Here is a 14,827-nt window from a genome sequence, read left to right on the forward strand (position 1 = left end):
ATATTCACATAAACTAGGTTGTTTATTACTGACGTTTAATGATAGGCCTATAATATTGGAGACATCACAGGAACATGTGATTAAATGTAATGGCTTAAACATGTATAGAAACCGGCTAATAGCTGGACTAGCAGTGTCACGGAACCTTTATAAACCAATCAGATCTATCCATTCATCCCTCTATCTAGTGCCCGGATGGTAAGAAAAGTACTTTTTCAAAATTGAAACTTTAAAATGTGTGTCTTCAGTAAGAATTCATTACAGACAGGGCAGGGAAAGGTTCAAATATGAAAGCACAACAACGATGCAGGGTTTATATGGAATTTGTAGCAGTGGAATCAAATCAAGAAGAATACACCACTTCATTCCAAATGAAAATGTTGACAAATGACGAGAGGAGCGCGAATAGTTTGAACTTTTTATTCATCATTTTTTTTTGTAGTTCTTTTTCCTTTTTTGCTTTACGAAACAAATGTTTGCAGATGTTCTATGAATAAACAACAGCACCTTTCTTCTCAAAGACAGGGAGGCGACTGCCTTCTCGAGAAAAGAGACCCTTCTTGTCCAATAACAACCTCTCCAGGTTCCCAAAGTGACTCTTTATTTCCTGTATTTGAAATTCATTTAAGTGCATTAGTAGACGACGTAACCATTTCCATTAATGTGCAATAGCTGAGTTTATGGTCAATGCGAAAAAGATATTTACATTGCAGCTATGACTCACATTAACTGTCTGTTTTTAGTTTTTTTCACTGGAGCTAGCGTCAGAACCGGAGAGGGAGACAATCAAAATGAAAGGAGTCTCCTTTCAAGCACAGCCTTCGTAAACAGCAACCTTTACCTACATCATCATCATCACCATCATCAGGATTAACTAGACTCTCTTGTCGTACCTGTTTTCCTCCAGTAAGACAAAAAGGTTAATAGATAGAATGGTTTAAAATAAAGTTTAGTGATTGTGCTTTTAAAACCAAAGTAAAACAAAATGACAAACGTTGACGACAACACGAAACATAACAGTGCATTACAAAAACAACAAAAAAAGAAAAGAGAGAGAGAGAAAAAAAAAAAGAAGAATAATCCCAAAGTGGCACTTTCTTGGGGGGGGGGCAGCTAAATAATATTGCAATTTACAACATGAATGGAAATGATAAAATAATATTTATATTTACTGGCATAATAAAATTAGAATTCGCGAAAAAAAACAAAGGAAGACAAATTCGAGGTACCACAGTGGGTAAAACAAGAGGACATCATGTATACACGTATATTTACAGTCCACCTCTGCTTGCAGCTATTTTTATTACAGTAACATGTGACTGTGATGGGCTCTGCAAAGTTCTTGTCAAGCCGAGTCATGTCAATGTCTGGAGTCAGATATCACTCCATATTGCATTGGAATTAAAACATAAATATACTACTGCGTATTTTAGTTTTTGAATGCACCGTTCTTCTATCTTCACACACGCTCGCCTTTTTTTTTTTTGTCAAATGGACATAGAAAATGAATAGTTAGAAAAAAAAAGAAAAAAAAAACATAGGTCTGATTTCCAGATGTAAAGAAACACTACTGATGTACAGTATGATGGCAGCAAACATGACGGTGAAATACTGAGATATTTAAAAATGTAAGAGAAACAATGGTGCTTCACTCTTGGAAAAATCAGGACAGCTCCTCCTCTTGTCTCCGTGGATCTTCAGCTCTCTGCCATCTGGGGGAAAAAACACACAAACAAACATCCATCTGTCAAAACTAGAGACAGGACTGAACAATCTGCCAATATTTGTGTATATGTCACCTGATTAGAAAAAAAGGCAACGTAATAAAGTAGAAAAAAGGATAATAAACTATCAATATTTTGTTTTTCAAACTTCTAAATATCAATACTGACTAGTGGTGAGATCTGGTGATTTATACCTCTAGCTCTTCATCTCCTGGTTGTAAGGCCCCCGTGGTGATGAGGCCCATGTCTGCTTGGTTCCTGCGGCCTCCCTCTCCTCTCCGCCGGCCCCCTGAGCCCCGAGAGGACATGGAGCTGGAGGAGCTCGGGTCTCGGGTGCTGTTGACTGTGGGGAACTGGGGTCTGTTGTAGGGCAGAATGTCCTCTGGACCTGGGGGGGGGGGGGGAGGACGGAGGAGCATGTTAGAGAGAATTGACACTGGCGTGATCACAAGTAGTGCACGTGTCACTGAAGGATTCCTCCACATGTTGCCCTACCTGCATGTTGGCGTGCCTTGCTGGCAGTGCTACTCTCGTGTCTATTCCCTTTCTCTCCGTGAGAAGTCTTCTGTCTCTCCTGAGCCTCCTTGCGTTCAGAGGAGCTGGTTCTGGGGTCCGAACCCTCTCGGGGCCGGTAGCCTCCCGTCGCTCCTCGCTTGTCTCGACCCTCGCCTGTTTTGGGGGACACCACCCCCCGGCCCTCCAGTGCTGCCTTGGAGGGATGTGTGGGGGACTTGAGCCCTGCTGGAGGAGGGATGGGAGGAGGGGGGAGATCTAGAGGATAAACACAGGAAGAAAAAGCACATGAGCCACCGACATAAACGCACAAGACTGAGGACCGAGAATCTGTGTACTCTTGAAACTTCAGTGTGTATCATCTGCCTCTCAACTGTCTCACACCTGCGAGGTGATACACAAACACAGCTGCAGTGTGTGCACATGCACTTATATCTGCACACAGGGACACAGTAAACAGAGCAGATAGCATGAGACAGCCCTAATCTGGCCGCGGCGCTGTGAGATGGGGAGTGTGAAGAGGACGAGGGGAGCGTGATGGTCAGCAGCTGGGTCTCTGACCCGCTCCCCTTTCCCCTGTTGATGAATCAATGCTGCTCTTCTCTGAGCCATTAGTCACATGAGGCCAACCAGTGGGCGGCCGGGTCTCCCACACATCACAGACGTCTAAACAGATCGCAGAGGGGAAAGTCTGGGACCTGTGATTTGATGGCTCTAACCTGCATGATGGTTTTGTCGGCACCCAGACCGATAATCCACATTGGATTCAAACGTTAATAAAGATAATTATCATTCCGTGCATCCCAATGGATACTTTGTACTTTTTAAGATTGAACAAGAATCAAAGCTTTAATATAACCTTTTTTTATTCAAGTGTTTTACCACATGAAGGGCTAATGAGGCAGGTGATCTCATTGCTCCTGTCTTGTTGGCAGAATCAGGTACCTTCAATACACTGTTCTCATTATCCTCCACCTCTGTCCACTCCTGAATACAAAAGGGAGCCAGTCAATATCATACAGCAGAGAGGCGTCTGCAGTTTTTTAATATCTCTCTTGCCTCCTGAGTCCTGGCTCAGTCAGAGTCCGATCAATGCCACAGTCTGTGAGATATAGCCCACTGCGAGGGAGGAGCCGGGCGCCTGGGAGATTTATGAGGAAATATCATGGAGGACAGAGCTCGGCTCTGAAAAGTGTCTCTGGATTTGCCAGGGAGAGTTTATCGGAGGGCGTGGTGGTTAATTGGGCGGACAAGGCCAAGACAGATGAGGAGACAGGAAAGGGTTAAGTTCAGAGAGGGGGTAGAAGACAAAGGCATCACAGCCAAACCCAATATGAGTCAGGGGGGGGGAATAGAACTTGTGTTTTTCTACATCCACTGTGTAAACGTGTGAAATGATTATAGGTCAAAGTGGGGTAAGAGGTAAGGAAGGGGGCTGATCCCATTGCTCATGTGTTTTCCTGCCTTTTTATTGCAGTCTTTATGTACTATAATGATGCTGCCCGCATAGAGCGCCCAGTGTGGAGTAATTGGAAAGGTAGAGCGACATAAAACAAACAATAGAAATACACATTACATTACGTTGTGTGGGTGGCCAACATCTGGGCTTTTCTTTGTTTTCCATCCTCCTTTACATTTCATTAAATCACCTTCTCACCTATCACCTCAGCACGGGTCCTGCAGACCACAGACAGGGCCGGTCGGGTGGGGGTGGAGAGGGAGAGATGGGGGGGGGGGGGGGAGGCAATAACCTCCAAATGAAAAACAATCCATTCAGATCAAATGCAATCAGCAGGAGAACTGATGGACAGACAGAGCTGCGGAGCTGTCAGCCCGCCCCCTCGCTGCTCAAACAAAGACGGAGGAGAGGGGAGCAGGGAGAAGAGCGGAGAGGGATGGAGATCACTCCAGAGGGAGGGGCAGCGGATGGGGAAGAAGCCAGGGTATAAGGATGATGGCAGGAGGTGGAGGGGGGGGGGGGGGGGGGGGGTTTGGAGGAGGGGGTGTTGGATTTTCTGCTGTGATATAGCTGGTCTGGCTCCTAGTGAGCTGGATATTAAATCTCCCTGTCAAGTGCTTCCAAGCCTCAAGGACACCTGACAGAAAGAGGAGAGCCAGCTCCGGGACTGCACACGCTGCACAGCAGAGGGAGGGTGCACACAACGCACACAACCCACACAACGCACACATAGATACATAGAGGAAAGATTAGAGAAAGAAGGGGTTTGTGCTGTAAAAAAAGATGATGCAATAGAAAAGTTAATTGCTCTTTTACTTAAGCTCTGCTATCTGTGTGCAGCTGCTCTGGTATTTAGCCCCTGTTTGGTTTATGTCCGGCCCCTGCCGAGTAAAAGGTGGCACTCCAGAATGAGCCAGAGCACCTGGATCAATTTCATTAGTGGCTAGAGTGGAGAGACATCCCAGTGTCAGCACTGCGGAGCCGGGCAACGCTCCCCCGAGACAGCCCCCCCCCCCCCCCCCCACCCCCCTCCACTCCCCCTCCACTCCTGCCCACCCCTCGCCCGATCTGTTCAGCAGCGCCACAGATTAGGAGTGATGCCACGTATGCATGTGCATGAAACACATGAAAGAAGATGATTAAACCTCTGGCTCGCCAGCACAGCAGTGCTCCAACGCATTACAGTAAACTGCATTTTTCACTTTCATTTCTGGAGAGGGAATAGAGGGAGAGCCACTGATACAAACCGGCCATCTGTGTTCTACAGCTGACCCACTACTGCGGCAGCTCTGTCAGGGTGTTGGCTGCATTGAGTCATTCACATCCTTTACAGACCAGTGGGTTCAAAGCGTAATACTCACAGTCTCAGTAATAATTGTTTTAGGTCTACTGTGCATATTTACACAAACACAGTTGTGGTATATCTTTAGTTTGTGTACACATATAACCTCTAGGAAACCAGAGCTTTAGCTAAAACACATTGAAAACACATATTTGGCTTCATATTCATTATTTGGCTAGGAGCCTACAACCGAAGGATATTTTAAAAGAATGTCTTTTATTGTGAAAATCATTTTGATAAAGGTTTGTATTAATAATCCGGACATGTGTGTACCTTCATTGTAGGGATCACGTCTCTGGTTGCCTGGATGGACTGCAGGAGGCTGCTTCTGCTTTTTAGGAGGCCTCCTGTGAACCGCGGCCATACTCATGTTACTGTCTGTGGACACCGGGCTGCCTGGACGGTGGCCTGATGGGTTTATTTGGTATTTTCGTGCTGAAAAAGAAAAGAGAGAGATATATTGGTCTTTTCCCTCATTCCTTAAAAAAAAACCTTGCAATAACATTTCTCGTGGATGTGGCGGTCATTATTAGACCTACCTGAAGCTCCTCCAACCTCCTGGCCGTGTGTGTTGGGGTACTTGGCCACTCGGACGCCTGAATACTCTGCAGCTGCAGCGACCGCCTGGGCAAAGTCAGCATCAGTGAAGAAGGATCCGTCTGAAGAGCTGACTGCACTAGACCTCCCCGAAGAGACATTATCCTCTTCAGAGGCCGACCCCCATCCGTTGATCATAGAGCCGGTCACTGAACTCTCTAGGTCGCCCATGCTGGACGCCGGCGTCTGTTCGAGCCCCCGTAGCAGCAGCCTTCGCGGGTGCATTTGGGGGTGGTGAGGGTGTGTGTGTGTGTGGGGGTGGGTGTGGTGGTAGTGCATCTTGGCCACCTCTGCATCTGTGTCGTCCTCCTCCTCTTCCTCTTCCTCCAGTATGTCGTCCTCCTCCATGCCGTCCGTGTCCAAGGCAAGCGGGCTGCAGTTGTACCCATATGTGTGTGAAGGGGAGAGGGGTCTTTGAGGCGCTGGGGGGCTTACACCACGGCGCCTGTTAAAAGATGGAGACACGTCAGAATATAGAATATTTTCATCAAATTAAACGCAAAGCAAAATTCTCCTGCCTATTATTATGAGGAGGTTCTGGTATTTGCATTAAATATATTGACATAACATTCAAGATTTGAGGGTTTACAACTATGCTGAAATCGGTCCCATAAATTAACCTATAAGAAACCAGAAATGCCAACAATGATGTGAATGTGATGGTTTTGTATTATCTTTACAGCTTAATACAGCTTCTTCTGGCAGCTCCTTCCTGAATTTATGATGATGTGGTTTTTTTCCCTTATGTGCTAACAAGGATGAACAGTTCCTGCTCACAGCTCTATTAACACGCAACAGTAATATATCTTTGACAAAAAAACCATCGAATGGACGAAATTCAGACTGTGACGTATGAATTCTTTTCAAAAAACATTCAAATCGCTGCAAAGTTGATTTTCATGCTGCACTGAAATGAAGGGAGACTAATGGCTCCCAGTGAGGTAACAAATCAAGAGAAGATGGTCGACAGAATATACAGAATTCTGAATTAATGGGCTAAAACTGAAAAATAAATGAATTTCAATCACGTCGGGGAGACATTGATTCTCTGTGAGGATTCAAAGAAACGCTCATCTCCTGCTACTTGTCATGTTTGTATCCTGGCAGATGTACCTGCGTTCGTGGCTGTCGGCCGCGTCCTGGAGCATCGGCCGCATCTCCTCCTGGGGCGAGGGGGTGAGCGTGGCCGTGGACTGGTGGCTGTAAGACACGGCAGCCGGGGAAGATGCCGCCCCCCGGATGGGAGGAGTGGGGCCCCTCTCCATCTCCTCTTCCTCCTCCTCCAGCTCGTGAGGCTGCAGGTACATGTGCGAGGGGGGCATGGGGCACTGCATGTCTGGGTCACAGCTGCCAACAGAGAGAAACAAGCCTCGTTACCGTCACATCACTCACAGAAAAAATGGATGTTTCTACATTGAAGCCAGAAAAACATGCACTTAATATTCATGCCATCCTTCTATCATGAACCTAGCACTGGTAGATTGAGCACCCTTGGGGTAAATACATGTAATAAATGCAAGAAACTGGAGGAGAAGGCTGGAAGAGTGAATGAGCATGTAGAGATAGTGCTACACGCCTGTCAGGTTGTCTGTGTCTTTCGGCCGGCACTGACATGTCCCACCTTTCTTCCATCGGTAGAGAGTACTCCTCCATGCTCCGACTGGGGGGTGGGTTAGCAGGGGGAGGGGGCAGCAGGTCAGCCCAGTTCATTGTGCTCTGTTTGGGTAGTTTGGGGGTGCGCATTCCCTTCTTCTGGCCCTGGCTGCCTGCTCCGAGGAAATGGGAAAAAAAGATTAGCATCCATCCGTCACAGCACACCTACACACGTACACAATACCTGCCTCTGGAAAACACATCAATTATTAATGTTGAAGGAAATCTCAAGTTAATGAGCGAGGATATGACAGCTGATAAAACGCTTTAACAGGACCGGCTGACAAAAAAATTGATTTTTTACACAATAGAGTGCTGAGGCTAATGCAACGCTCCACTTTATGCAAGTGTGCACACAAACCTCGAGGTTACTACATGAGGTGGAAACACTACAAAACACAGTCATTTCCATACTGTGGTGTTAACCAGTACTACCAGAGAGGGTAGGAAGGGAGCAGCAGAGAGGGATCTAATTAATACCAAACTATTAGGACGGTGAACCAATGAGCTGTGAGGTGCAGTGAGCACTAAAGGCTTCTCCTTAATGGCTTGAACTTCAAACGCAATATCAGAATGGATACATGGCATTAAGGTGGCAGCGTTGCATGCCGTCCGCAATGTGTTATCGTTTGTCCTTGTCCACAGACAGACATTGCGGCCCTGATGAAATTAGGCTGCTCCAGACCGGAATTAAAGTAAAGCCAATTAATGTAAGCAATGCAAAATAAGCAAGGACAAACAGAAATAAAATATTAAGGCATGAGAAACAAAACAAAACAGGAAGCTGCTTTTATCTAATTTGCTTTAAACATCCCTTGGATGACATTGCACCCGGGAAACAAAAGGCACAATCGAATGTCTAGCATGGGGCTGGTGCCTTTGTTTGAAAGCATTGTTGTTCCTCCTCTCTTTATTCGGGCAATTTTCCACTTTCTGAAGGAATCCCTCCTTCAATTTCTCCTCAAACCTGGCTGACATGGAAATTAATCACATTACCATTTTAAAGCAGGCATTATTAGCGTCTCAAAGTGATTTATTGCTTCTGAGGAAAACTGGGGTTCTTCAAATGGAGCCGCGGGGATGTAGGCGATTATATAGTTCAACAACAACAATAAGCTGTGGAAATCACTCTGCCAGTTTGGTTTAGAGGAACGAAACAATAAAGAGATACTTCTGAGAGCTAAAAGGAGGAGAATGAGTCCTTAGATGTACATTTTCTTTTGTTCTTACCGGAGGTACTACTGCTGCCTCGGTCGGAGCTGTTGTAGGAGCCCCCAGTGTGGCTGTCATGGGTCTGGTTGTAGGGGATGGTGGCCGGCATAGGACTGTCTCCTCCTCTGTAGCGGTCTGATGGTGGGAACGGTGGAGCTCATGGTTAGTGTGGCCCCAGGGAGACATCTCACAAACACTCAAGCAAAGCAACCGCTCACTTGGTAATGAAACAAGGAAATTAAGAGCTGCATTCGAGTTGCAGCACAAAAATCATTTCACGGTGGAGAAATATGGAAATATGTATACCATGAAATGACATTACACCGAGCACAGTGCCAGAGATGAAGAGAGCCATGCAGTTAATGCTTTGTAATTTCCAGGTGAGTATGAGAACACATGCAAACATCTGCACAGAAATCTCAAAACTATCACACCACACGTGGCAGCTCCAACGAGGCGATGATAGCTTTGTTCCAAGCATCTAAAGACCCAAATAAAACCTTCACACCTGCCTCCACCACAACACAACCCAGACACGACAACGATTCAAGCATGGCTCACGTTTAGCGGCAAAGATTATACATGATTGCAAGAAGGGGTGATTGGGGGGGTTAGATGAATTCCGAACAGACGGGGCAGAAAGAAAGAGTGATGACGCGTGTGTTGATTTGAAAGAAGGAGCGAGACAGAACCAAGGAGAATAGGAGCGTGAGACTCTTCTACAGGTTTCCACAGTGAGGCTGGAAGAGCCGGGAGAGGAGAGAACAGGAGGGAAAAACCAGGTGGAGGAAGATCACGGCTCGGAGATGACCTCTTCAACCGTGGCTGCTGGGTATCCCACACACTCACCCTTGTTCAGCTTGTTTTGCTCCATGATGATGTACTGCAGCTGCGAGCCCATTTCCTGCTTCTGCTGCTGCTGCTGGACCGGGGTGGGCTTCCAGCAGTGCTTCTCGTTCAGCTCCCCTCCGCCCCCGGGCCCACCTCCGATCCCTCCGGGGCCTCTGTCCGAGTTTATATTGTTGCCCATGATGGAGGACTGGATGAGCTGGGTGGTGGCGTAAGGCGTCGGCTGGCCCCCCGGACCCACAAAGCGTCCGTCTTTCAGGTTGGGGCTGTTGAAGGTCTTCATCTCATTGATCTTGTTGGACAGGTCCACATCCCCGTAGACTCCCGACTCCGGCACCAGGAGGTTGGTCTGCTTGTTTTCCATCTGGTTGTTATAATTGGCGATGCAGTCGGCTGGAGAACACGAGGGGTAGAAGCTTTGAAACAACACGGCCTCGTCTGATCTACTACAGAGCTGAAAGCATTTACCTGAGGGAAGCAATTCATTTCGGGGCTTTTGAGAAAAGAAAAAAAAACTCCCTGCCAACGAGAGAGAGAGATCTCCATTTAAAGCATTAGAATTGTTTGGCAAATAATGTTCTATTTAAGGTGAGTGACACAGGTGGTATTGCACCACTCTCTCTCTGTCTCTCCTCAGTGTTTCAATGTGGGTGTCATCTCTATTCTTTCCCCAAACCGACGGCGGGAGCGTCTTCTCTCATCGAGAGGGACAGAGAGACATGTCTGTATCAAAGACTCGGGATGAGGCACGCAGCAGAAGCACAGCTCCCACTGACAGATCCAATTTTCCCTGGCTCATAAAATATTCAAATCCTCCGGCAGATCTGAGAGCCAGCCTTGCGGTAAATACCGAGGACGGCCATAGGCGCACGCTGCTGCACGTGATCGACACATCAATGGCTGATCTGGGAAAGCGCCCCTATGGCTGAGATAAAGGGACATTAACTCCCATTTCTTTGCTCTGTCACCCATTCAGTGATCCTCCTAATGTTCACAGAGTTTAGGTTTGGCAACACACACAAAGCATGCGTCTGGCAAGCGCCTTAGTGTCATACAGAGGAGGTGGGGGGGGGGGGGCATCATGCGAGGAGTGAGGGCTGCCTTTAGCCTGTTATTCCCTGTTAAACATCTCACACCGCGTTAAGGTAGAGTTCAACACTTCAGCCTCAGAGGGGTGATTAGCGCAGAGAAGAAAAACGAACTTGATGACTAGAGTCTACAGAATGAATTATTAATCCTGGTTGGGGAAGGTATGAAGTGAGAAGAGACTACCGAGCGGCTGGATGGATATTAGGCCAAACAGCTGGAGAGGAATTATGGTCTGCCCTTAAAGGCACAGTCCCAAAGTGCATCATTTAGAACATAAAGCATTTCATTACAGTCCAAGTTTCCAAGGATAGTTTCTTTTTCTTTTTTAAGACTTTGGTCACAGTTGAAAAATTAATAACATTAAGCTCTGTTTCATCCAAACTGATGTTTTTGGCTCAGAGGTTTTACCCTCGTCTCTTTTCAGAAAGGTCACAGTGAGCGTCTGCATATCTAATAAGGATGTGCATCACACAATACACATCTTAATGCATCGTCAATGATCCGATAAGTTAGAGCAGCATTATGCATCTGCTTTACCCTGAAATAACAGCTTCAGAATCAGTTTTACGGTACACTGACTTGTAACTGGGAGAACGGGGGCCTCTTTTATTCTGACATGGTTGTGACAGCACTTCCTGTTCGGGAATCACGAGGAATATACATCCTTCGGCAGCTCAGTGAGTGCAGCTACACAGTCAGAGCTACGACAGTGCTGATGTTTCTATATTTTATCGCAGCACAGCATTTTAAAAATTGGATGCATCTGTCTCTATTTTGAAAACTGAAATATTGCTAAGACATTGAATTTGTAGCAATTCCCAAATTCAAACTATTTTCCAGTGCATACTAACATTTACTTTTTTAATTGGTGTCAACTTTTATGCATCTGCACAGATTCCTATCCCTGTTATGCACAGAAGTTACTTTTGTGTTGTGTAATGTGTGTTTTTTTTGTTGACATCTCTCGTTGTGCAGAATAAACTCACAGGCCACCTGCTGGTGTTCCATACATCACCTCCTCTTATTTCCTCTTCACCTCCCCTACTGTATCTCATTCATGCTCTCCTGCACTCTATGTGTTTGATTTAGCATATACTCTTTCTTCATCACTCCTTCCATCTGGTGAACAGGTGCACCTCTCTCTCTCTCTCTCTCTCTCTCTCTTCTCCCTCTCTCTCTCTCTCACTCTCTCTTTCTTCCTGGCCACCGACTGCAGTCCAGCCTTGACCTCTTCGCCCGCTGCACATTTCTTAAATAACTGAGCACTTAGGGGAAATTACATTACAGGCTATAACAACAGTATGGAAATCAGCAAAGCAATTCGATTAGCAACAGAGTAGAGCCATAAGCCCCTCTCAGTGTGCTCCTTTTATTTCCTGCCTAAAACAGCTCCTACTTTAACCTCAGATAAATCAAACACACAAGCACACAGCCACTCTTAATCCTAATATTTCTCCGGGTTTTTTCTCGTGGAGACCTAACACACAAAGGAGAGATACACAGGAACAACTCTCCGGGGAGCTAACCCAGATATCAGATTCTACTTCCTTTTTGCACTGCAGATTCCCCCGGTGCCTGCATTTCTTATCTCTACAGTTATTTTGTCGAGGGCTGCATCATTGCCTTCGAGGGGAGTGTTTGTTTTGTTCGCCGCCTTCTTGCGGAGGGGTCAACACGACATACCTGGTCGGCTGTACGTGGCCAAGTTACTGTCACTGTTCCCGTTGCCAGCCGTGCAGCAGTTCATGCTGCAGTCGTTGTGGTTGGAGCAGGAGTTGGGCCACGTGTCCGCCAGCCAGGGCTGAGTGGCAGATTCCCCGATGTTCAGCAAACCAGGCCTGAAAAAAAACACACAAAAAAAAACAGGACCAAATGGTTTAACAATAGTAAGAGACAACACCACAGTGACATTTATGTGACTCAACCGAAAAACAGCCCCAGAAACAATATCTTAAAGAGAAGATTATGTGGAGTTTGTTTATCCAGCAGCTCACAATAGAAAAAACAAAAAAATAAAAAATCCGGCTTTAGCTCTTTTTTTTTGGCTTTTGGCCAAACACGCATGGTCGTACGTGCACAGGCCCGGGGAGCACATTAGAAAAAAAAAAAGCCCAGCTAAATAGATTGTGTGTGCTTGACTTGCCCACAGCCGATGACACTTTCCCTGAGCCCTCGTGAGCATTAGCGATCCGGCTGGATTAGACAGCACAGAGAAAATTCACTCCCAATGTTGCGAAATGCGTGTCCTGAACAGTCAGTGAACCACAAAGGCTCCCAGAGTAGATTCCATGGTGTCACACAACATCTCTATCAGTTGAAAAAGTTCTTTTTTAATATTTGCACAGAGGGAACGGAGAGAAATCCAAGCACCAGAGGAGAAACCAACGTGGACCAGTGTTACACATCATCGTGCAACCGTCCATCTCTATTGTGTCCGTGTCTTACGCCTGTTTCTCGGGCTTTAATCCCAATACAATACAAGATCAGCTGTGCAACGAGATTCCACTGTACAACCTGACCTCAGGCCAAACAGGGAGAATAAATAGCTTCCTTTTCCTCATAGAATGAATCAATCCAGTGTACAAAGAGAACGCAGTGCCACATATTGTTTCGGTATTCAAATCTCCACAGAACCACTCCCGGTTTGCATTTCCAAACACTGAATAAGCATTGAATCACATTTCCTCAGTCCCCCTCAAATGACTCCTTTCTTGGATTCATTTTGGGTAATGAACACATTTGTCTTGTGCAGCCAAATACAATCTCACAATGGCTCCTCAATCACCCGGGCAGTTGTATGTTGTTATTGAATGGCCATTGTCTTTGTACAGAGCCGAGACAGCCATGCTGCATATGGGATTCAGTCACAGGACGGGACAGAATAATGAATATGGATTTCCTGCTGAAGGCTCCAAGCTTAGTATTCATTAACACATAAACAACACACGCACACTCACAGTACAACACTGTGCATATTCTATATTTATATAGATGCGCATTAGCAAGTTGATGCAGTGTTTTCCCTGTGCAGTCTCACAGTTTATGCACAATGCACCATTCCACAACATGAAGAGTTGTGTTGTTACTGCTGTGTGTGTGTGTGTGTGTGTGTGTGTGTTTGCATGCATCTCCTCTAAAGTTGTATGGTGTTGCTATGGCACAGCCTTGTGGCCGGATGTGTCTCTCCACTACACGGGATGAGGATGGGCTCCTGGCACTCTATATGGGGCTTTGTTCCTTTTTGCTTAGAGCACCTCCTTACTCCTCCTCAGCTCTCTGCGGCTTTAGAAAGGCACAGCACTCCCCCTAGTGTCCGTCAAACAAAAGTGCACGTGCCCAACTGCACTCGTCCTATTGTGTTTGTGATTACAAGGCTTGAATTGATCATTTGTGTTATATATCTAATATTATCACATACATGAAAAAACAATGAGTGAACTCTTACCTTCCGGCGCTGCTCACACCTTCTCCACCTCTCTGATATGCCACTGAAAAGAAAAGGAAAAGAACTGTTACTTCTGTCAACACTACAATCAGCATCTATACCGAACAGATTATTCATTTGATTCTGAATCATCGGCGTTGCAAGCCATGACGGCAACGCTTCTTCTTTTTTTTACGGGCGAGTGTGAGGTATAATTTGGGCTGAGTCACCCAAACAGCAACAGGAGCAGGAGGAGGATATGTAAGAGGCTTATGAGGAACAGAGAGCCAGAGCTCTGAGGTTGTCTGGCTCGGGTTCAGCGGGTTTTGAAGCTTCATACGCTGCAAGTTGGACTCTTTCAAGGAGCCATAAGCTGCCGGTGTGTGGAGGAGAGATAAACTCCCAACTTTAATTACAATCTTTTTCCCTGAGAGCAGAGATGGAGGAAGCAGGGTAGGTCGGGGGGACTCGGCTATATGTCGATTCCCTGTCTCTCTTTTTCAAAACAGGAAGTGTGTGTTTTCGGCCCCTACATGCAGCCGGAGGAGCTCTCAGATTAGCTCTCTTTAATGCAAAGTGTCACGATCTGGTTGCAGATTAAAACCATCACAATTCCCTCGTGCATCCTGGGTTTAGAAGAGTGCAGGGATTTTCTCCTTCAGACCGACAGAGACCCAACAACACAAGCCTGAAACATTTCCAGCAGATCAAGAAACAAACTTGCAACTGCAAAAAAAGATTCTGACTGACTGGAAGCCTTGAGGCAGACACACAAACAACACGGCTACTGTTCAGCTACAATCTCAGGATGAGCCAGTGTGACCGCAAACACAGAGCACACAGGTTTTATCTCTTCTTCACTTCCCCTCACATATTCAATGGTTCACATTCGCCATTGCACTCCCTGCCACACCTCTGGGGAACAAAGTATTTCAGACGGATGAAAGAAAGTCAGAAGGCGAGCA

General features: G+C 46.2%; 1 protein-coding gene across 1 annotated transcript in view; it reads right to left on the reverse strand.

The window, feature by feature from the left end:
- Nucleotides 1-406: 406 nt before the first annotated feature.
- Nucleotides 407-14,827, reverse strand: part of robo1 (roundabout, axon guidance receptor, homolog 1 (Drosophila)) — a 47,466-nt gene continuing 33,045 nt past the window's right edge. Inside the window, 12 exon segments of the mRNA XM_053423192.1 lie at nt 407-1,712; nt 1,919-2,112; nt 2,220-2,495; nt 5,312-5,446; nt 5,585-5,608; nt 5,611-6,080; nt 6,749-6,982; nt 7,257-7,401; nt 8,519-8,635; nt 9,350-9,742; nt 12,122-12,276; nt 13,884-13,926. Coding sequence (XP_053279167.1) covers nt 1,698-1,712; nt 1,919-2,112; nt 2,220-2,495; nt 5,312-5,446; nt 5,585-5,608; nt 5,611-6,080; nt 6,749-6,982; nt 7,257-7,401; nt 8,519-8,635; nt 9,350-9,742; nt 12,122-12,276; nt 13,884-13,926 — 2,201 coding nt within the window. The 3' untranslated portion in view covers nt 407-1,697.

The sequence above is a fragment of the Pleuronectes platessa genome, chromosome 5 (assembly GCF_947347685.1).
Source record: "Pleuronectes platessa chromosome 5, fPlePla1.1, whole genome shotgun sequence".
Classification (NCBI taxonomy): domain Eukaryota; kingdom Metazoa; phylum Chordata; class Actinopteri; order Pleuronectiformes; family Pleuronectidae; genus Pleuronectes; species Pleuronectes platessa.